The sequence below is a fragment of the Manis javanica genome, chromosome 6 (genome assembly GCF_040802235.1).
Source record: "Manis javanica isolate MJ-LG chromosome 6, MJ_LKY, whole genome shotgun sequence".
NCBI lineage: Eukaryota > Metazoa > Chordata > Mammalia > Pholidota > Manidae > Manis > Manis javanica.
In genome coordinates, this window is record NC_133161.1 from 26,562,802 (window position 1) to 26,587,230 (window position 24,429).

Here is a 24,429-nt window from a genome sequence, read left to right on the forward strand (position 1 = left end):
TCTTCCTTTTCAGTTGTAAACATATATTTATTGAGGTCAAAATACATAATCCTCAAGCATTTTTGTATAGATGCTTTCAAGCTAATTTTCTAACTAATCATTTTTTTAGGTCTTTGGGGGATATAAAAACAGAAAGATAATTTGTTTGCTTTGTCATACGACTTGTCCCATAATTCTTGAGTATCTTGTATATTTCACCAACAGAGCTACTGTGGCTGTTAAAGGAGGGGACCTTATTGATGTATGCATTAGAAATGCTAGTTGTAGATTAGTATAGTAGTAATAGCAATAATGTAATAATAATGATACCAATGTTAATGTTTGCCTGGCACTAAGTACTTGACTAATTTCACTCATTAAATTTGTGCTACAACTCTTCAGAGTGAGATCCTGCAAATTATCTCTATTTTTCCAGATAAGGAAACCAGAATCCAATGTTAAGTAGTGCTTCCCTGCCACTGTGCACCGTGGGGACCCTGCAGACAGTGAGGCAATGGGATGGTGTAATAATATACCCAGGGGCACATAGCTAGTAACATGTGGAGCTAAGTCTTGAACCTAGACAGTCTTGTGCCAGAAATCATGCTTCTGACCATTATATTATTATTTGTGAATTTCCTTGGGATGCTACCACTCCTGCCTGCACTGTGTGGGCTGTACCAAAAGAACCTAGATCCTGCTTTCTTGACTTTCTGACAAAATACCTTTATAAAGAACAAATATGAAGAGAAGTAGTAAACTGGATTTCATTTTGTACAAAAATCTTCATATGAGATCACAGGTATTAATGGGATAGGTACTGAAAAAGCATTGCTGTGTGGTCCATACTTCTTTTACATTTGCTGTCATTCCAACTGCCCATACAGCCTTACACCTAAGTTTTTACTCCTTCACATGTTTTCTGGTTGCTTCCTATAAATTTCGAGGTTAAGCTTTCCTGATAACTTTTCAGTTTCTTCTATGTAAAGGTCGCCAATGTTGCTGAGTGGCTTCTAGACTAATTTGAGTACATATCAGAATGGCTCATTTCAATTCTCCCTGAGCTCATGTTTCATTCAGGTTAATCACCATACTCTAGATACTTCAAAAGAAAAAGAAGTGAATCAATTTGTACTTTGCTGACAAAATAGCAGCTACCTTGATGTCCCCTTTCTCATCTGTGGACTAAGGAATATTCAGATTTCTGGCATTCTTTCCTTTAGGACGAAAATAGTTTATATCTAGGTAACTATATAATTTTTCATTCAATTGGAATGATTTTGAGAATGAAAGGAATTAATAATTCCAAATATAAACCATGTCTCCTGGGCAAGCAGCATATGTCATACCAGCTGGAATAAGGCTCAGCTCCAAGGGCTGCCATTCTTTCTAAACCAGGAGAAGCTGGACTGGAGAAGCAGTGTGTCATCTGGATAGAAAGGATGTAATGCCAGCAATGTCAGCCCTCGTCCTGCGAGGCCTCAGATTTCATTATGTCCCTTCATTCTTCATTCTACTCCATAATATAATGGTTAGAAGCATGAGTTCTGGAGCAAGACTGTCTAGGTTCAAGACTTAGCTCCACATGTTACTAGCTATGTGCCCCAACCTTTTCTTCAGAATTGGATTAGGATAGAGATAAAATGGAAAGCACTCTTCTGTCAAACGGAGATCAAGATCTAAGCTTAGGAGGCTGATTTTGGAACCTGCTACAATGGGAAGACTTGGTGTGTTGCCTTCAGAAGTTAAGTCTCTATGTGATGCTTCAGCAGGCTTTTCAAATAGACCTTCCTACTGGGCCAGCTCTTCTAATTCCTTTTTGGCAGTCAAGACAGTAGTACATGTAGTCTGTGTTCTTCCGTTTAGCCAGGAACTCTTCCTTGAAGTCTGAGAAGTTTCACTATTTTCAGAAGCCAAGATCTTCCAGTATTGCAGGACCTTCCTTACCATGTTCTCTGCTGCAGACTTTGGAACTTGAATGCCACTTCCCCAGTCATCTATATTCAGCCTCTTAATCACCGGAGGGCAGATGCTACCCTTAGGTTTTCTCTTTCAAAGGAAGAAAATCAACAATGTCCTGTAGAAGAAAATTCCCACATACAGGCTAACGTTGGCCTTTTCTTTTTGCTTGCAGCTGCCATGGTTATACAAACAAGTTTTGTATAAGCCTGTGCAAGTGTGTTCTGGGGAATGGAGTAAAGCAGCAAATCACTGAATGTACCATGAACATTCTGCTTTGCATCTGGGGGCAGGATTTTCTTTAAAACTCCACACTCAATGGGATTGCAGCCTGTGTTACAGTAATAGTAATACTTTGTGAGAAAAAGTAAAGGAGAAGATAGGAGTTTGGTTTAGAGGAGGATGAAGAGATTTATTTTGAATGGAATTCATTAGAAATCTAAGTGGGTATGTGATAGGGGATCTAAATTATTGATGGAAACTGGAGAAATTTATTGGAAAGTCTTTATTTAGGGCTAATAAACCAAAGCTCTAGTTAGTGAAGGAAAATTTTGAGAAAAATAGTGAATTAGCAAAGGCCACCCCTGAATCTCAATATCTTAACAAAAGTTTGTTTCTTATTCATATTATGAGTCTAGTGAGAGTTGGTGGTGCTTAAAAGTCACATAAGGCATCTGGACTGAGGATGATGCCATTTTAACACATGCTTCCATAATGGGTAAGGGGAAGGGTGAATGGCAAATCACACAAAAACAGAAAACTAAATTTAAAAATTATTTTTAGTAATGTGTGGTAGGACTCAAATTGAGCTTGCTATCTATGCATTGGTAATAGGTTTTCAGCTTCCATTAGCTAATTTTTTGTACTATGCTTAAATGTAATTTATGATGGATTAGTATCTTTCTGTATATGACTGTAAATGAGGAGCATTGCAGAGATTCTTGGGATTTCTCATGATCTTCAAATGTTATGTTGGTTTCTTCCTCAACTAAAATGTTTAGACATTTCTAAAGATACATATTACTATTTTAGAGCAGGATATTATTTCATTTTACTCTCTTTTTCTGTGACTGAAGGGTTGATTCCTTTTCTTAGAGTAAAACAGTCCCACAATTCTGTTTTTAAATTCCAGACTCCAAAAGTGTTTGAAAAAGAAGTTTTTGCATAACTCATTTGGAAGTAAAACCTGACCTCAATTAACATAAGGTAATTTGTGGACTTTATCCCATTTTAATGTGAAAAGGAATATATTTTGCCACAGTATTAATGTGTTTGATTCTCAACTGAAGGTGTTACAGAATATATATTATATGCCTATATTACCTTTCAAAAATCTGAAAAATTCTGAATTTCAAACATGTTTGTTCCTTAGGGTTTCAGGAAAGGAACTATGGAGCTGTATTTTTAGTCTCCTAACAAAGTTTGGTGGTATGAGTCAAATATAACCACTTAGCTTAATTTCCAAAGCATACTTTTTGGGTCCTCGGTTTTCTAAATTATTCTCTAATATTTTATTCTAACTCATATATATCAAAATACATTTTAGCCTGAAGTAGCAAAGGGAAATACTTTGGAGTGCTGATTTCATAAAGCCACTAGGTGGCATCTTTGTAAAAACGAAAGCACATTAAAAGAAATGTTTCTTATATAAATGCTGAGAGAAATGTAGATTTTTCATGAGAAATAAAAATTTTGGGCAATAATTAATGAGAAAATGCAGGCTTATGAAAAGTAAAGTGGAGAATGATTTTTTAAAATTACTTTTCCACTTACAATATTGAGAATCTTTTCCCCATTGGTTTGTTTTCAGCTTGTATTTACATTAATTTTGTATAACCAACCATATATTTGTGTGTGTGTGTATATGTATGTATATGCGTATGTGTGCATGTGATGTTGATGTCCTAATAACCTTTCCAAACTGCATACTTGGGAAGCCTACCAAGTAAGTTAGGCTCATATTGTAAGTTTGAGTTACGTATCATCTCCACAGCAGACTAAAAATATGGACATACAGTGAGTATCAAGTCACATTTAATACTGTGAAGTATCTGAAAGTCTCTAACAGGGTTTCTTCCCTCCATTTCCTGGTTCTGTCCCTAAGAGGCTACCCAGAAAAGTGATTGTTTAAAACCAGTTCTCACTACAGGTAAATTTAAGACACATAATTTTGGGGATAGGAGTTGGAGAGTGTTTGGAAAAACTTGAATGCACACCTCCAGTCACACCTGGTTTACCCATGAAAAGACTAATCCTAGTGGTTTTTCTTAATATTCTTTCCCCCTTTGCTCTTCATAAATGTGGATTCAAATGTGTTTGGTTTTTTTAAAAAACATTAAAGCAAATTTTACCTGATAATGTGTAAGAGATAACCTATTTTACAATGGGATAAATACTGAACAAATGACATTGGGCATTAGTTGCTGGAGAGATGAAAATTGAGTTCTAGCAGAGTGGTATGAAGGAAGAAACATTAGATATTAAAGATGATGAATGGACTTGTATATATGTAACAAAAATTTTAATTTTATTAATTTTAAATCCTTAAAAAATATCAAAGGGCATTAAACAGCATAGAAGAGTGGTTTAAAAATAAGGCTGTAGTCCGACTGGGTTTAGTCCTGGCTTTCCCATTAAATCTCTTAACATTAGTTTCTCCATTAGTAAAATGGAACTAATTACAGTTCTTCCTTAATAAAAAGGAAGGATTAAATAAATATATGTGAAGTTCTTGGTAATAATAATTATTAGTTATTATGAAACCACATAGTTTACTACATTTGCAATAGGAACATAATCGATCCTTTCCACCAATAATATGTGCTTTTATAAAAACCTCAAAAGAATTTATACTGATAGAAAAAATACCTTTAAAATCCAGCGATTAATGAAAGCTTCACCTCTCCTAATTTAAAAGATGGAATAGCTTCTCCCTTTTCTCTTTGGCTGCCACGTTTTGAATTTTAAGAAAAACGAGTAGGCAGCTACTGTTCGCACCACTGTTTTCCTTTGTTAAGGTCTTCCTTTTCACTTCCTTTTTACGTTTTTGCTAATCCTGATTTTTCTTTTATCTGTAAGCGCGAATTGTGTTTGGTTCGGAGAACTGCCGTTTCACAAGAGTAGGTGGCGGATCTTGGAGAGGGGTCAGCGTCGGAATTGAGCGGGGACCTGGTAACAGTCCCGCCCCCGCCTCATTACCTTCCCCCGCCCCCGCACTCCCCTGGCACCGCCCCTTCCCTCCGCACCACCCTCTTCTCGCGGGAGCGGTGTTCTGGCTGGAGGAGGTGGTGCCAGGGCCGTTGCTAGGATACGACCGGCAATAGAGACTCGGGCGAGTGCAGACGCCGCTTCCTAGGACACCTGAGAAACCGTTTTGACCCGTATGTCTGCGTTTCTTAGACAGGTAGGGGCACAAGTTCTGGCTGGCTGCCGCCTCCTGGCCCGACGCTCAGACCGGCCTTGAGATGGTCACGGCGGCGCCGGACTGCTAGGACTGTGTGCGGGGCGCTGGTCCCGCCTGGGCTGTGGGGACTGCTTGGTCGCTCGGGAATGTTCCACCTTGACTTTAAAAACTGTGAAAAGCATCCCATCTTTCTTGGTTACTTTTCTGGCTCCATCTCTATGATTTGGGCTTGGGAAGCAGCATCAAGCTAGGAGGTGCACCTCACATCCCACTCCAAGTGCTAATCACAGTGATAGTATAGAAGCCACACCTGTGTGTAACCTACATTTTGCATTTGAAAACGGTTAGCCAGCCAAGGTACCAGTTTCATTTTCAGTGTTTAGTAAATAGAGGGCCTTCCGACTTTCCTCACGGGCATTCTCACTCCTCTCTCGACCGATCTTGTTGCTGTTCCTCTTAAAAAACTGGAATACTCGACAGAACTGTTTGGTGGAAGGCAAAACTGGGTCCCTGGCGTCCTACTTACAGTAACATCGTAGATTTATCAATGAAACAGAGCTTTGTTGGGAAAAGGGGGACTTTGTATGCTATCATAATAGAGAACTGCTTTTTTCTTTTTAAGTAGTTCTTTGAGATGAAAACATTTACGTTTGACTAGCTAAAGCATTAAAGTAATCTAAAAATTCAAACGGTGAAAACAGCAGGGAAGAACTGCCTTCCACCAAGCACCACCCACTTGCCTTGCGGAGTTCTTCCATGCATATACCAATATGTAGCTGTACCTGTAAAATTGTACATACTGGTCTGTGCTTTTGTTGGAGGAAGTCATCAAGGGTGTGTGTGTGACCCCTGGCTGACCGTCTAAGTGGAGCAGGCAATGGAAGTCTTCTTACCTTCTCCACGTGCTTGGAATGTACCTTCAACTCTTACTATTAGCTACTTGAGAGACTGAGCCTTGAGACAATAGTGTGTTATTGAGACCATCTGGGTCTCAGTATGTGGCGTAACTCGTTTGAGGCATTTCTCTGGTGATCAGTGTTACTGAGCATCGTGTGTGTGTGTGTGTGTGTAAGAGAGAGTACTGAGCATCTTGGCTGTGTGTGTGTAAGAGAGAGAAATATCTTTCAGCCATTGAAGCCAAGCCTTGTATATAACCTTTGTGTATATTTTCCCTTTGCTTATTAAACGTGCCTCCTACCTGGAGTGGTATGCCTCTTTATTCCCTCTCTCCTTGCCTTCTGTGTGAAGAGTGTAGTTCAGATTTCACTGGGGGAACCCTAGAGGCTGTGAACCAGCAGCTTTGCTTTTTCACTTAAATGAATCATGTTGTCTGTATAGCCTTAACAATTGGCTTCTTCATTTAGCATAATTCATTTGAGCTTCATCCATGCTGTGGTGTGTAGCATAGCAATAGTTTATCCTTTTTATTGGTGAGTAGTAGTCCATATTAAGAATGTATCATAGTATGTATATTCTTTCTTCAACTAAGTAACATTTGTGTTGTTTCTAGTCTTTGGTATTAAGAGAAAAGGCTTTATAAACTTTTGTGTACAGGTTTTGTGTGAATGTAGTCTTTCAGTCCCTCTGGGTAAAGGTTACAGTTCATTAGGTCATACCGTAAGTGTATGCTTTATTTTATAAGAAAACTGACAATTATTCTATATGTACCAATTTTCATTTCCACCAGTAAGGTATAAAAGCTTCACTTGTCTTCATACTCACTAGCACTTGATATTGTGGGGCTAAAAAACATTTTTTTTTAACTGTTCTAATAGGTATATCATGGAATCTCATTGTGATTTGAAGTTGCATTTCTCTGGTGATTAGTGTTACTGAGCATCTTTTCATGTGATTGTTCTTAGGCCTGGGACTACAGGCTGAGGCAACTGAGGCAACTAGGTCCAAAATTTTAGGAGACATTTTTTTCTCGGGCATAACTCTTAAGTGCAGAGCAGTGTCTCTATCTAGTCCTGGCCCTGCTTATTTGCCTTCTGTATATATTCTTTGGTGATGTCTCTGTTTAAACCTTTTACTCATTTTTTTTTACTGTCACTTTTTTTCTCATTAGATTTGAGAGTTCTCTATATATTCTGGATATATATCCTTTGTCATGTAAGAGTTTTGCAAGGAATCATTTCCCAGGCTATGATTTATCTTTTAATTCTTCTAATTGTTTTTATGAAGAGCCGAAGTTCTTGATTTTGTTGCTGCTGATGCTTTAGAACATGCCATCTTCTAGAAGACACCATTTGTAGGGTGGATAACCCACCAGATAGAAACAAAAGCATTACCTCAGACTCTCCAAAAAGGGCAAATGGAGTTAGAGCTTCTTTATAATACTCTCTTTCTAACCATGCCTGGGAGAAAATAACCAAAAAAAAAGACCTTTTTGTTGGTGAGGGCCTAAAGAGGTTTCTTGAGCTTTTTAAAGATTGAGTGCTCAGTTTTTTCTCATTTTACTTTTTTTTTTTCCTCTCTATAAACTTTAAAACTTTCAGTTCTTTTATTGGTTGTGCCTGAAATTTATGTGTATTTAATTTAACAAAGTCTAGGATTAAACATATCATATCCCTCAATTTTGTAAGCAGTGTAAAAACTTAAGAACAGTTTATTCTCATCATTCCCTTCCCAATCACTTATTATTATTGTCTAATATTTCCTTTTTTTTTACTATTATCTTGTATTGAAATATTTATCTTGGTTTACCTATATGTTTATGATTAGTTTGTTCACTTTTTATTCATGCACTTCAGATTTCCATTGGGCCCATTTCCATCTTTATTCAAGTGTATCCTTTTAAAAGTTCCTTTAGAGCAAATATCTTGGTGGTAACTTATTTGTAAATGTTTTCTTTCTTGAAAGATAATTTTGCTGAATGCACAATTCTAGGTTGATAGTTATCTTCTTTTAATTAGTCATTGTTGCCTTGACCTCTGTATTTATGAGAAATCTACTTTTATTTTATTTTTCCTTTATGTTAATGTCAGCATATTAATATTATTCAAAACAGTAGATGTTACTAGTTTATCACTGGTTGCTTTGCAGACCTTTGTCTTTGTTATTCTGTAATTTCATAACAATATATGTGGCTATGGGTTATTTTCATTTACCCTATTAGGCATATATTTATGTTGTGCTTCCTGGATCTGTGGATCCATGTTTTTCATCAGTTTAAAAAAATTCTCAGCCATTACCTCTTAAAATATTTTCTCTCTTCAAGAGTGTGTTTTTATTTCCGTGTAGGACTCTCAATTTAACATGCTAGATCAGGGGCTGCATACTTTTTTCTGAAAAGGGCTTTGCAGGCCACATTCAGTCTCTGTTGCATATTTCCATGTTGTTTTTATTTTAACAATATAAAACCATTCTTAGCACACAGCAAGATATATGCTTGGTGGAAAAATATAAACTCTTTTTCTCTTTTCCATTTCTCTTAATCTTTCATATTTTTCATATCTCTTTGCTATATTCTGTGTAAAATATATTCTCCCTTGAACTCTAATGCTGTGTATTCATTGAATTCAATGTATATATTTTAATTTTTATTCCAGATATTCCCTTTTATTGTAATTTGTCATCTAGTAGCCAGAGAACTTCACTAAGGAACTTCTCCGTTAGGATTTGTACTTAAAGTGGAAGCCAAACACAGCCAAACACAGCCAAAACGCAGCTTCCCACCTGAACCTTGTTCCCTGTTTTAATCTCCCCCCTGATGTTGCCATAGAAATGGGCCTCAAAGCCACTTCCCCTACACCCCCTTGCTGGTTGCCAGCTTTCATAGGTAAGCTTCTCCCGTTCTCACTCCTCACTGCTATGGTCCACCTCCTGCCTCTGCAGCCTGGCTCTGGGCTGCTCTTGCCCACTCTGACCTAAGCTCCTCGCTGCTGTCCTACTGCCTCCCAAGCCTAAGTTCTTGGTTCTTGTAGTACAGACCCTAGGCAGCGCCAGGATCAATCCACATTTATTTGTTGATATACTTGCTGGGAGAAGCAGGTGTCATTAGAGACTCTGTTATAGTGTGAGAGGAAATCTGCACAAAGGGTGTGTACTACCTAGAATATGGTTGCTGTGCAGCTGGCAGGTTCCTTAGAGCTTCTTATTAGTTGTAATGCCAGAAGCATACATCCTGTGTTAGTTTTATATTTAGAAAAAAATTCCTTCTTTCACAAGATACTGTTCATTGAGTAAGGAAGTGATGACAAAATATTTTAAAATATCTTTCAATGTATTCTTCATAGAAGCTTTCTCTCAAATGTATTGTGTTCTCTTTTAGTATGTTAGTACATTTTTTACTTTCTGTGATGTTTTTATTAACCAATTCACCAATGTTTTTAACTGATGCCCTTGCTAGGATAGTTAATGCTTTAAACAATATCAGCAACATTGTAGCATATTATGAACATTGCAAGGAGTGAATTTGATTTTTAGTGTAGAAATTTTTGTGTAGTAAATGTGTTTATTTTTCTCAATTCAGGAAAATGTCCGAACACAGGGAAGATTTTGATGCTCAGAATGTTGCTGAAGCATCAGAAGAAAGTGATGATGCTTTTGAAACTGTCAATATTCCAGTTCCCTCAGAAGAGCTCCCAGAGTCTCCTCAAACTGAAGGCAGTGGATCTGAAGTAGAGCCATCTGATGGGGGCCGTGCGACCCTCGTTGAGGAGAGTGACCAGAGTGTTTCAAGTCTGGAAACAAATGATGAACCACTGATAGAAGGGGTTATAACACCTGGACAAGTTTCATTTTCTCCAAAATTTAAAAAGCACTATCTGACTAAGTCTGATAATGCAGTGAAGTCAGGCAGACAGTATTCATATGATTCTGTGACACTTATGGATAAAATAAAGGCTGCAAAGGAATCTCTGAAAATGTCAATGAAGGAGGCTGTAGCAATAGGTATTACCTAGAGAAGATAGGATATTTCTTTTCCTTATCATGAAGAATGGTTACTTTTTCTCATTTTTTTTCCTTGAAGATTTGTTTTATATTTGATATTACTTTCCCTTTCCCTATCACCAAGCTTCTGTAGCTACTCCACTTGAATCTCTTAATTATGTGTGAAACTTCTGTATTCTGCAGTAGCTACTCTCCTTTAGTGAATGAACATCATTAAACTTTAAATTGATACCTATCTGTTTTCCCCAAATAAAGTAGGTTTTAAAAATGTTTAGGAACCTTGGAAAATGATGGACAAGTTCTTGAGCATAATTTTAGTTCTTTTGCATGCCACTTTGAAATTAATGATATATACATGCTAAGAGGTGAGATGGGAACTTGACTCCCGTTTTCCTAGTTTAATTCCCTGTGCTCATTTCACATACCTTGTTGCATTTACATACTTCCATATTTCTGCTTAATGTTAACCTTATGTTTAGCTTCAGATAAATCATTGTTGTCTTTCATTATAGGTTAATTTTAAAGACATAATGTTGACAGCCTGTAGGGTTATTATTACCTGTTGGTAACAAATCAGAGAGGGAGTAGCGACAACGTGGTTACAAAAGAACTATTTTACTTAGGTGTTTAACTGACTGTTCCTCCTCCCCTTTGTCCATAGAGTTTCTGTCTGTAGGGTGGAGAACATGGGACCATTATTTAGTAGCAGCAGCTTGGTCTGCCGGGTAAAATGTAGTTTTTGATTCCACTGAGGTAGTTTACCCTGTGTGCTGTGCCCACACAAGTAACAAATGAAAAGGCGGAGGGAGAAGGTACTAATCAAGCCCAGTTATACCAAAGCAAAGCTGTTTTCCCTCAATTTCGTTATTCAGTATAAATTTGGGCTCCATTATTTTGATAGTTCTGTTCTCTGATATTGTAACAAACACATGGTGATTTAAAATGTCTTGGTCCTGCAGTTCTTGAGGCTCACGAATTCGTTAACACACCTCTGTTTCCCAAGGCTTAGGAAGTCGCTGCTATGAAAATTTAAAATACATTAGTCATAGAATTTTGGATCCATGAAACAATTAAAATACCCTTCTGATAATTTAACATCCACGAAAGTGTTCTCTTTGTTGACAGAGAATTGTGAAAAATGTTTTAACAAGCTCAAAGAACTTCAGCATCAACAATGCCTACTTAAATTTCATCCTGGGATTATTGAAAATGTCTCATTTAGCTTTATGAAAACTATCTAGAAATACATAAAACTTTTTTTGGCCTATGTATACACTCTGTACTTCATTTCACTTGTTACATCTTCTTCATTAGAATTTAGTCTGTAGATTTAAAAGAAAAAAGTTTACCCCAAAATAATTAGTTTTTAAATACTATATTTCATTCCTGTAACTTGTGAACAGGTAATCACTTTATAATAACAGTTTTTCTATATTTTTAATATGTAAATGTCTTGTTTTTATCTGTAGAGTGGGTAATGAGCCACGTAATGCCCATTTTTGTGAAAAATACATTTGTGGGTAGTTATTACAGGTAGTGTAATAAGCAGTGATTTTCTCTTTTGCCTTTTAGCAACTGTAGACATATTATCAATTATGGGAAGAAGAGTGCACTTAGTATTAGGTATCTTTTGTAGTTGTGAGGTCAAAGAAAATTTTCAATTTTCCTATTAGTTTTTCTTAACTTCAAGAATATGCACTGACTTACTGATGCCTGATGCCAGTATGTGATCAAAGCATGTACATTTTTAAGTTCGGGGACACCCTTCAGGTCTTAGGGTCTCCCTCTCCAATACTTATTACACAAAAATGCTTGATTTTCTCAGTTATTTCCTATATTTACATCTGAGTAATATATATCAGATATTGGGCACCTTTAAAAGCAGTTAGTTTTTATTTCCTATTTCTCATGTCATTCTGCATGAGGAGGTATTTCCAATTGTGCACTGATTCCATAGCATAGGGAATGGAAAAGAGAACTGAATTTTGAGCTGGAGTTGGAGGAGCAGGTGTTGACTTTGATACTAACTCTTGAGATTCTGGATTGATTTCCTAAGCAAAAGCTTGCAACTGAATGTTTGTCACTTCTCATAGAAAGTGAAAATTAACATTATGGGGGTGCAGTGGGGGAACATGGCAGAAGTGACCTGCATTTATGTGATTAAAAATTGTTCTACAATTCTCTGCTTGTGGAATGTAGGTTGCTGACCTTTACTTTTGACTATGATTCTTTTCTCTGTTTATCTACAGTAAAAGTTATACTTCTTCCCGTGGGCCAGGAAATTATAATGCCTTTTAAAATTGATGCCATTTTTAAACACCTCAAGGATCATTTTTCCTACCTATTAAAAGTCCCATCTGATGTACTGCAGATAAGATATTCAGGTAAGCTTAGAAGCTAACAAAACTTATCACTACTTCTTTACTTTTAATGTAAATAATCAAGATCTTTGATTTGTTAAACTAAATATCTACATACTAACTGAACACCATATTTTGGTTATGCATTCATTCATTGAACACATTTTTATTGAGGACATACTTTGTTCTAAATATTTTGCGAAGAACTGAAGGTATAAAGAAACATGAAACAAAATCCCCATTCTCAAGTTTCTTGCAGCCTTGTAAGGAAGAAGATTCATGCAGTCGCTACCACACAATGGGTAAATGTTTTAAATGGAGATATGCACAAAAAAACTGTGAGAGCAGGGAGGAAGGAAAGGGAGATTCTAGAAAGCACTAATTCCCAAAGAGGTGAGAAAACCTGGGACTTTGGGAAGTGGTAAGAATTTTAGCGTGGCGGGATGCAGATTATATATGAAGAGCAGGAGGAAATGAGGCTGAAAAAAGAGATGATGAATGAGCATGTATAGAGTTAAGAGGAGGACTAAAAATGGTTTATCTGGTAGTCTTCTATACATTAAGGTCAATTCACATTCCCTTGATGTTCAGGTTTATTTTTGTGGGCAATATTGAGCAGCCCACTTTATATTAGCCTTGTGTGTTGAGTGGATATAGTTTTTGTAATTGTGATAGAGTTAGCAAGATTAACATAACTAAATAAGTGTTTCTGTAGAATATGTCTACACAGATCCTAATATTTTAGTTTAAAAAGTTATGGTATTAACTTATAAAGATAGGGAAATAGGAACATATTTTTTGGTAAGAAAAGTTAGCCGTATTTATTAAGTTCCTCCTCCTTGCCAATGAGAGAAAAATAATTCAATTTCAAAATTAGTTTTAGAAAACTATCATAGTAAATGTACTCTAATAGTAAGATGTTCATGTAGTCAAACCAATTATTAAAGCTTGTTTGGAGAAATAAAGCTAAAATATAAATAGTTATTAATAAAATAATGATAATGACAATTGTAAAGGTCATATTGATGATAATAATTTATTGAGCACCTACTATGTGCTGGTCCTTATACAGAATGTTCTGTCTATATTACCACATTAACATTTAATCCTCACAACAACCCTTTGAGGTAGGTATTACTTTTTTTTGAGAGAAAGAAACTAAAGCTTGGGAGATTTATGCAAATTCACACAGCTAAGTGGCAAAGTATGAACTTAAATATAGATATGATTTCAAAAAGGGAATTTGAAACTGCTTGGCATTAACTATAAGGTGGCATTAGCTGTAACATTCAAAGAGAAAGCACTTTGAGATTGGAGTAGCTGGACAGTGGTACATAAGAATCTCTTTGTTCTTTGCATTTCATGACCTTTCTTAGAAAGGCATCACCACTGGATAACAGGCTCATGTCAGCAGCAGTAGTAAAAGGGCTTGATTCTGTGTCAACCATCTTTTAAGATACACTCTTTATTCTAGTACTAGACCTGGAGTTCAGTTTCAGTGGGACTAAGTCTACTTACAAAAAAGCGGAGGAATGAAGAGAACCTGGGAATCTGTATTAGTTTTCTATGGCTGTTGTAACAATTAACCACAAACTTAATAACTTAAAGCGACACTCATGTCTTACAGCTCTAGAACCCATAAGTCCTAAATCAGTTCCATTCAAATAGAGTCAGGGTGTCAGTAGTGCTGTTCTCCCTCTGGAGGTTCTGGGGAGAATTTGCTTCCTTGTCTTTTCGAGCTTCTAGGGTTGCTAACATATTTACTGGCTCATGGCCCCTTCCCCCATCTTCAAAGCCAGAAGCATTGCATCTTCATATCTCTTTCTGCTTCTGTCATACTATCTTCTATACAGTCAAATCTTTCTATTTCTTCCTTTATAAGGACATTTGTGATCATGTTTCAGGCTCATCTGGATAATCCAAAACAATCCTTCCTTCTCAAAATTCTTAATTTCATGAAATCTGCAGTCACTTTTGCCATTTAAGTAACATTCATAAATTCTGGGGATTAGGACTGGACTTGGATGTATTTTGGGACCATTATTCAACCTATCACAAAATTCATATAACATCCATATTAATTTTAAATTGAGAATTGAGGATGTGAAATTGAAACTCAAAGATCTTTAAATTGTGCTTTCTTGAAGTAGCTAAAGTAGGTAGTGATATCCAATATATTTCTAAGAATGAATATAACAAAACCTTGTTATATTCCAATTCAAATTCCAATTATAATTTAAGAAGACCACACATTGGAAGATTGATATAAATTCTATCAATAAAGTTTCCCTGACACAAAACAGCAACTAGTAACACTATACACATCTTTGTATGTCTTGAAATAGAGAAAATGAGAGTCAATTTATAGAATAAACCAATGGTCGGGGTAGGGGTGGGGGGCAGAAGTTGAAACAATACATCATAAAATTAAAGAGATGCACACTTTTTCCACCACAAAACTGAGGCTTAAGTCTACCTTGGCATGAATTAATTTATGTGAGTTCCTTATTATGGAAATAGACAAAGGAAGGAATTCTTTAGAATTCTGAGTATGTACTTTTCTGCACCAGAAAGAGGAATGAGTATTAGAATAATCAGGTTTTCCCTAATGTGAATATGTTCTGTTTATATATAACCCATTGGGTTTTTTTTAGAGTCAATGTTTACAAAATGATTTCTATTTTTAAATGTTTGTAGAGTTGTGTAGTTATTATATATTTGTACTTCTAATGGATTTAGAGTTAAAGCTTTACTTTACTTACAATGCTGAATTCTTGCTCAGGAGTACTACCTTAAGTTTTCCCATTGTGGAGTTCTCCATACCCACATTACGGCAAGATGTGGGCACTATTAATATTCTATTTGGTTACTAAAAATTATGTGTTCATATGAACACCTTTGATGTTTTCCATCCCCTTAAAGTGAGTACCTACAGTCATTTCTTTGTCATAACACTTGTTTTAATTTTATCTCTTTCTTAGGAATCGTTGTTAAAAATAATGAGACTCTCATACAGCATGGAGTTAAGCCACAGGATATTATACAAGTGGAAATCTTTTCTACACATCCAGATCTATATCCAATTAAAAGGCTAAGTGGATTAAATGATGTCTCTCAAATCATAACTGTCAGAGTACAAACTGGTTAGTTATTCACTCTCTTTTAGGTGAAGTATTTTAAGTCCCTTTTAGTTGAGCTTTCATTCCCTCTTTGTTTTATCTCCTCAGGCATTCATGAGTGCCAGGAGGTAGCTGTTGAGATTATAAAATCTGATTTTCACAAGCCATTCCTTGGTGGATTCAGACATAAAGTCACAGGAATAGAATATCACAATGCTGGAACACAAACTTTACCTAAAAAGATTCCTGAAAAATCCAATATATTTTGTAGAGATACGCAGGTACTATTTTTATAGTGGGTTTTTGAAGCTGCAGAATCAACAAATGTACTGTATACTTCCTTAAAATTAAAATCTTCTAAGGAATTATTTGGCAATTAAAATAATAAAAGAAAATTAATGTATATGAAAATTAGGCTCTTTACTTACTTACGTGTGTATATAGTGGAAATTTAATTTTTCTGTTTTTATTTTAGACAGTTTTTCAGAGAAAAAAGCTCCAACAAACTACAAATACAGCATCAACACAGATGACTGAAATTGGTGTGTATGTATCAAATATGACTGATAAGCTGGTAACACCAGGAAAATATTTTTCAGCAGCAGAATACCATGCTCAAAGATTAAAGGCGGTAAGGTTACTTTTATTATGGGTAAATATAAAAAAAAATACATGAGCCATTTGTTCTGTGTGTGTCTGTGTGTGTTTCCCTAAGCTATCATAGTTTGTAAAAGAGCCTACGTGAGAGTTGTTAAAGAAAAAAATAAGTCAGAATACTTGTTAAAGATGGTAAGGCAGACTTTATTCAAGAGGGACTACTAAGTAGAGTTTTGCAGTAGGGAGAGAGATTGAGCTCAACTCTGAATTCAAGAAAAGTGGGAATTTATAGCCATGGAGTAGGGTATAGAGGTCAGTGGGTGGAAAATTACTACAAGAAAACAGCAAGCAAGGGTAAGGGAGTATTCTGGCTAACAAGAGTTAACCAGCCTAACAAGAGTTTTGCTGAAGGGTGGCCAGAGTGATTAGGCATCATTTGGAGGATGGTGGAAGATGAGAAACCTGATCAAATATGGGGGGTGATCAGTTTTTGAGGGTGGGGATTTTGGTTACACCGAATTAGCAGGAATTATGCTAAAATTAGGCAATGCTGAGATGAACACAGAGGTCCAAGAGTGAGACCTCGTTGAGAAAGAACTCAGAGGAGCCTGATTGGAGTTTGGTGAGAGAGAATCTCTGTGAGTGAGTTATATATTTCACTGGTAGCAAAAGGAGCCTTTGGCTCCATTCTCCCCCCCATTATAGGAACCAGAGTCCTAAATACTCCTACTCCTTTCCTTTCCCTTAGGGGGAAAAGTACTCCTTTCCCAGTACTTTGTGTGTTACCTTCAGCCATCTTTAGCTTTGTCCTCTCCATCACTTGGCCTCAGCACCCCTCTCTCTTGGCCTCAGCCCCTCTGTCTCTTGGCTTTAAGCCTTGTAATAGTAGAATCACCTAGGGAGCTCTCCAGACTAGCTGAAACCAAAACGAGTGAATCTGTTTTCCCTGATGTTAATATAGTCACTGCAACTCTTTCATATTATTGTTTGCAAGATCTTTTTTCATCTTTTTATTTTCAACCTATTTGAGTCTTTAATTCTAAAGTGTATCTCTTGTGGAGAGCATACTGGACCTTGTGTTTTTAACCAGTCTTAAAATCTCTGCCTTTTGCATGGAATGTTTAATATATTTATATTTAATATAATTATTGATAAGGTTGGATTATATCAGCCATTTTGCTGTTTGTTTTCTATTGTACAGCTCTCTTGTTCCTCTGTTCTTCCTTTATTGCCTTCTTTTATGTTGAATAGACATTTTCTAGTGAACCATTTTTTAAATTTTGTTTTTTTTTTTCAATTTAAAACCTTTATATCCAGGACAGTGTATACATTTTTTTTTAGAGTACAGTTCAACGGTTTTTACTATATAGTTACGCAATCTTTATCACATCCTAGAAAGAAATCCTCCGCTCAATAGCAGTCACTCCCTATTTCCTTCTACTCCTCTCTGCCTTAGGCAACCACTGATCCATTTTCTGTCTCTACTGACTTGCCTACTCTGAATATTTCATACACATGGAATCATATAAGAGTCTTTTGTGACTGACTTCTTTTACTTATAATGTTTTCAAGACTCATCCATGTTGTAACATGTATCAATATTTCATTCCTTTATAGTGCAGAATAATATTGTATATACCCAGAGGTAAATGCCTATTGTATATATGTCAGTGTTAATACCACATTTTGTTTGTCCATTTTTCAGTTGATGGACATTTGAGCTGTTTCCATTTATTGGCAATTAAGAATAAAACTGCTATAAATATTTGTGTACAAATTTTTTATGATAGACATATGTTTTTATTTCTCTTGTGTAAGTAAGTTTCCAGAAGCATAATTGCTGGATCATATGATTCTCTTTATTGAGGAATTGCCAGACTGTTTTCCACAGTGGTTGCAATAATTTATGTCCAACCATCAGTGTGTGAGGTTCCAATTTCTCTACATTCTCATCAATAGTTATTATTATCTTTTTGATCACAGCTATCCTAGTGAGTGTGAAGTGGTATCTCATTGTGGTTTTGATTTATATCCCCTGATGGCTAATGATATTTATTATCTTTTCATGTACTTATTAGTAGCTGGTAACTTATATACACTTTCAGGAGAAATGTATATTCAGATCTTTTGCCAATTTTTAATTGGGTCATCTTTTGTTATTATTGCTTTGTTTTCTTTTTTTTTTTTTTTGAGAGGGCATCTCTCATATTTATTGATCAAATGGTTGTTAACAACAATAAAATTCAGTATAGGGGGGTCAACGCTCAATGTACAATCATTAATCCATCTCAAGCCTAATTCTCATCAGTCTCCAATCTTCTGAAGCATAACAAACAAGTTCTTACATGGTGAACGAATTCTTACATAGTGAATAAATTCTTACATGGTGAACAGTACAAGGGCATTCATCACAGAAACTTTCGGTTTTGATCACGCATTATGACCTATAAACAATCAGGTCAAATATGAATATTCGTTTGATTTTTGTACTTGATTTATATGTTGATCCCACATTTCTCCTATTATTATTATTATTTTTATTTTTAATAAAATGCTGAAGTGGTAGGTAGATGCAAGATAAAGGTAGAAAACATAGTTTAGTGCTGTAAGAAGGCAAATGTAGATGATCAGATGATCAGGTGTGTGCCTATGGACTAAGTATTAATCCAGGCTAGACAAGGGCAGCAAGACATCCACGGATGCAGAAGATTTCTCTCAAAGCAGGGGGGGTGAGGTTCTGAGCCTCACCTCTGTTGATCCCCAAATTCTCACCTGATGGCCCCCTGCGACTGTGCCTGTCTTAGGTTGTTCCTCCCTTGTGGAATCTTACCCGTCTCTGGCTAACCAGTCATCTTCCGGGGCCATACAGGGAAATGTAAAGTTGGTAAGTGAGAGAGAAGCCATATTGTTTGCAAAGGTTAGCTTTTTCCTTCTTTGCAGATTTATGCCCTGTGGCTTCTATGCCCAGCACTTGTCTCGAGGTATCTTTACCACCTGGAGGAATTATGATACTCGGTAAATTCTATATGAGGCACGAATTCTATTTAAGGGTTGTAATTAGGAAGGAAGAAGAAAAGCTATAGATGTAGCATATGAAGGAAACATGGGAGGATTGATTATTTCTTTGACATATCTTCTTGTATAGTACCTTAAGTATGTATAGGTTTTAAACTACTAACTAATTTGCACACACATATTAACATAATAGGAATATGGTGACATAAACAAAGCAAATCTATAATTACCATCCATCTCCAGTGAAGCCAAGAAAACCATTTAGGCACCCTAGGCATTTGTGAAAATTTATCTATGATATGATGGATATTGTCCAACTGTACTTGAACCATCAGACAAATTAAAGCAGCCCATTTCTGGGATCTGTTCACATCCCATATGTTCTTTTAACCATAGATAGTCTATAGTCATGAGATTTTGGAGTGCTACAAGTTGCACCCCTCCCAACTCCTGGTTGAGTTCCAACAGTACAGATCTGGTCAAATTCGTTGTCTCACTGTATGCACATGCCAGCCTAGACATCTCCCTCCTCATTCCTATGGCAAGTCCAGGAGACGGTGGGCTGGATGCAGCCACAACCGCAGCATCGTCCGGATCCCTGTGGAGGCTTTTTGATGATCATCCCCCTGCACAAGTCCTCCAGAGAGTGCTGATGCCGGAAGCTCCTCCTCATATCGTATCTTAGTTCATTTTCTGGGTATCCAAGCTAGGCCTTGATCTTCTGCATAGAAACAAACAGACCCTTTGCCCACACTTTGACATGCCCTCTATACCACTGTGCAGAACTCATTGGAGGTCAGCACACAGGAACTGCTTTTTTTTTTTTTTTTTTTTTTTTAATTAAGAGAAAGGAATATAATCAGAAAAGAGTACCTCCATAGCTGATCATCTGACACCCTTTAAGTGATCAACATTAAGGATATTTAAAGCATGCGTTGATCTTTGATTTACCAATAGTTTTATCCTGTTAAGGAGTAATCCCCCTTTTCTTTCTTTCTTTTTTTTTTTTTTTAATTTTTAATCTACACTTACATGAAGAATACTATGTTTACTATGCTCTCTGCTATATCAGGTTCCCCCTAACAACCACATTACGGTTACTGTCCATCAGCTTAGCAAAATGTTGTAGAGTCACTACTTGTCCTCTCTGTGTTGTGCAGCCCACCCTCCCCTTTCTCCCTCCCCCCCATGCATACTAATCTTAATACCCCCCTTCTTCTTCCCCCCCCCCCTTATCCCTCCCTGCCCACCCATCCTCCCCAGTTCCTTTCCCTTTGGTACCTATTAGTCCATTTTTGGGTTCTGTAATTCCACTGCTGTTTTGTTCCTTCAGTTTTTCCTTTGTTCCTATACTCCTCAGATGAGTGAAATCATTTGGTATTTCTCTTTCTCCGCTTGGCTTATTTCGCTGAGCATAATACTCTCCAGCTCCATCCATGTTGCTGCAAATGGTTGGATTTTTCCACTTCTTATGGCTGAGTAGTATTCCATTGTGTATATGTACCACATCTTCTTTATCCATTCATCTACCGATGGACATTTAGGTTGTTTCCAATTCTTGGCTATTGTAAATAGTGCTGCGATAAACATAGGAGTGCATCTGTCTTTCTCAAACTTGATTGCTGTGTTCTTAGGGTAAATTCCTAGGAGTGGAATTCCTGGGTCAAATGGTAGGTCTGTTTTGAGCATTTTGATGCACCTCCATACTGCTTTCCACAATGGTTGAACTAATTTACATTCCCACCAGCAGTGTAGGAGGGTTCCCCTTTCTCCACAGCCTCGCCAACATTTGTTGTTGTCTGTCTTTTGGATGGCAGCTATCCTTACTGGTGTGAGGTGATACCTCATTGTAGTTTTAATTTGCATTTCTCTGATAATTAGCGATGTGGAGCATCTTTTCATGTGTCTCTTGGCCATCTGTATTTCTTTTTTGGAGAACTGCCTGTTCAGTTCCTCTGCCCATTTTTTAATTGGGTTATTTGTTTTTTGTTTGTTGAGGCGTGTGAGCTCTTTATATATTCTGGACGTCAAGCCTTTATCGGATCTGTCATTTTCAAATATATTCTCCCATACTGTAGGGTTCCTTTTTGTTCTATTGATGGTGTCTTTCGCTGTACAGAAGCTTTTCAGCTTAATGTAGTCCCACTTGCTCATTTTTGCTGTTGTTTTCCTTGCCCGGGGAGATATGTTCAAGAAGAGATCACTCATGTTTATGTCTAAGAGGTTTTTGCCTGTGTTTTTTTCCAAGAGTTTAATGGTTTCATGACTTACATTCAGGTCTTTGATCCATTTTGAGTTTACCTTTGTATATGGGGTTAGACAATGGTCCAGTTTCATTCTCCTACATGTAGCTGTCCAGTTTTGCCAGCACCATCTGTTGAAGAGACTGTCATTTTGCCATTGTATGTCCATGGCTCCTTTATCAAATATTAATTGACCATATATGTTTGGGTTAATTTCTGGGGTCTCTAATCTGTTCCACTGGTCTGTGGCTCTGTTCTTGTGCCAGTACCAAATTGTCTTGATTACTGTGGCTTTGTAGTAGAGCTTGAGGTTGGGGAGTGAGATCCCCCTACTTTATTCTTCTTTTTCAGGATTGCTTTGGCTATTCGGGGTCTTTGGTGTTTCCATATGAATTTTTGAATTATTTGTTCCAATTCATTGAAGAATGTTGCTGGTAATTTGAGAGGGATTGCATCAAATCTGTATATTGCTTTGGGCAGGATGGCCATTTTGACGATATTAATTCTTCCTAGCCATGAGCATGGGATGAGTTTCCATTTATTAGTGTCCCCTTTAATTTCTCTTAAGAGTGACTTGTAGTTTTCAGAGTATAAGTCTTTCACTTCTTTGGTTAGGTTTATTCCTAGGTATTTTATTCTTTTTGATGCAATGGTGAATGGGATTGTTTTCCTGATTTCTCTTTCTATTGATTCGTTGTTAGTGTATAGGAAAGCTACAGATTTCTGTGTGTTAATTTTGTATCCTGCAACTTTGCTGTATTCCGATATCAGTTCTAGTAGTTTTGGAGTGGAGTCTTTAGGGTTTTTTATGTACAGTATCATATCATCTGCAAATAGTGACAGTTTAACTTCTTCTTTACCAATCTGGATTCCTTGTATTTCTTTGTTTTGTCTGATTGCTGTGGCTAGGACCTCCAGTACTATGTTAAATAACAGTGGGGAGAGTGGGCATCCCTGTCTGGTTCCCGATCTCAGAGGAAATGCTTTCAACTTCTCGCTGTTCAGTATAATGCTGGCTGTGGGTTTATCATATATGGCCTTTATTATGTTGAGGTACTTGCCCTCTATTCCCATTTTGCTGAGAGTTTTTATCATGAATGGATGTTGAATTTTGTCAAATGCTTTTTCAGCATCTATGGAGATGATCATGTGGTTTTTGTCTTTCTTTTTGTTGATGTGGTGGATGATGTTGATGGATTTTCGAATGTTGTACCATCCTTGCATCCCTGGGATGAACCCCACTTGGTCATGGTGTATGATCCTTTTGATATACTGTTTAATTCTGTTTGTTAATATTTTATTGAGTATTTTTGCATCTACATTCATCAGGGATATTGGTCTGTAATTTTCTTTTTTGGTGGGGTCTTTGCCTGGTTTTGGTATTAGGGTGATGTTGGCCTCATAGAATGAGTTTGGGAGTATTCCCTCTTCTTCTATTTTGTGGAACACTTTAAGGAGAATGGGTATTATGTCTTCTCTGTGTGTCTGATAAAATTCCGAGGTAAATCCGTCCGGCCCCGGGGTTTTGTTCTTGGGTAGTTTTTTGATTACTGTTTCAATTTCTTTGCTTGTAATTGGTTTGTTTAACTTTTGTGTTTCTTCCTTGGTCAGTCTTGGGAGGTTGTATTTTTCTAGGAAGTTGTCCATTTCTTCTAGGTTTTCCAGCTTGTTGGCATATAGGTTTTCATAGTAGTCTTTAATAATTCTTTGTATTTCTGTGGAGTCTGTCGTGATTTTTCCATTCTCATTTCTGATTATGTTGATTTGTGTTGACTCTCTTTTTCTCTTAATAAGTTGGGCTAGAGGCTTATCTATTTTGTTTATTTTCTCAAAGAACCAGCTCTTGGTTTCGTTGATTTTTGCTATTGTTTTATTCTTCTCAATTTTGTTTATTTCTTCTCTGATCTTTATTATGTCCCTCCTTCTGCTGACTTTAGGCCTCATTTGTTCTTCTTTTTCCAGTTTTAATAATTGTGATGTTAAACCATTCATTTGGGATTGTTCTTCCTTCTTCAAGTGTGCCTGGATTGCTATGTACTTTCCTCTTAAGACTGCTTTTGCTGCATCCCACAGAAGTTGGGGCTTAGTGTTGTTGTTGTCATTTGTTTCTATATATTCCTTGATCTCTATTTTGATTTGTTCATTGATCCATGGATTATTTAGTAGCATATTGTTAAGCCTCCATGTGTTTGTGAGCCTTTTTGTTTTCTTTGTAGAATTTATTTCTACTTTCATACCTTTGTGGTCTGAAAAATTGGTTGGTAGAATTTCAATATTTTGGAATTTACTGAGGCTCTTTTTGTGAGCTAGTATGTGGTCTATTCTGGAGAATGTTCCATGTGCACTTGAGAAGAATGTATATCCTGTTGCTTTTGGATGTAGAGTTCTATAGATGTCTATTAGGTCCATCTGTTCTAGTGTGTTGTTCAGTGCCTGTGTGTCTTTACTTATTTTCTGCCCGGTGGATCTATCCTTTGGTGTGAGTGGTGTGTTGAAGTCTCCTACAATGAATGCATTGCAGTCTATTTCCCTCTTTAGTTCTGTTAGTATTTGCTTCACATATGCTGGTGCTCCTGTATTGGGTGCATATATATTTAGAATAGTTATATCCTCTTGTTAGACTGAGCCCTTTATCATTATGTAGTATCCTTCTTTATCTCTTGTTACTTTCTTTGTTTTGAAGTCTATTTTGTCTGATATTAGTACTGCAACCCCTGCTTTCTTCTCACTGTTGTTTGTCTGAAATATGTTTTTCCATCCCTTGACTTTTAGTCTATGCTTATCTTTGGGTTTAAGGTGAGTTTCTTGTAAGCAGCATATAGATGGGTCTTGCTTTTTTATCCATTCTATTACTCTAT

The 24,429-nt window shown here is 36.6% G+C and overlaps 1 protein-coding gene across 4 annotated transcripts in view; it reads left to right on the plus strand.

Moving 5' to 3' along the window:
• Window positions 1-565: 565 nt before the first annotated feature.
• The window catches only part of IQUB (IQ motif and ubiquitin domain containing), a 114,495-nt gene continuing 90,631 nt past the window's right edge, over window positions 566-24,429 (plus strand). For 3 of the 4 annotated variants that reach the window (XM_073238502.1, XM_073238501.1, XM_073238499.1), the window contains exons 1-6: window positions 566-5,341; window positions 9,816-10,237; window positions 12,487-12,621; window positions 15,579-15,740; window positions 15,825-15,997; window positions 16,192-16,347. In XM_073238502.1, coding sequence (XP_073094603.1) covers window positions 9,820-10,237; window positions 12,487-12,621; window positions 15,579-15,740; window positions 15,825-15,997; window positions 16,192-16,347 — 1,044 coding nt within the window. In that variant the 5' untranslated portion in view covers window positions 566-5,341; window positions 9,816-9,819. The remainder of the gene's footprint in view (window positions 5,342-9,815; window positions 10,238-12,486; window positions 12,622-15,578; window positions 15,741-15,824; window positions 15,998-16,191; window positions 16,348-24,429) is intronic. The other variant, XM_073238500.1, reaches the window with a different exon arrangement.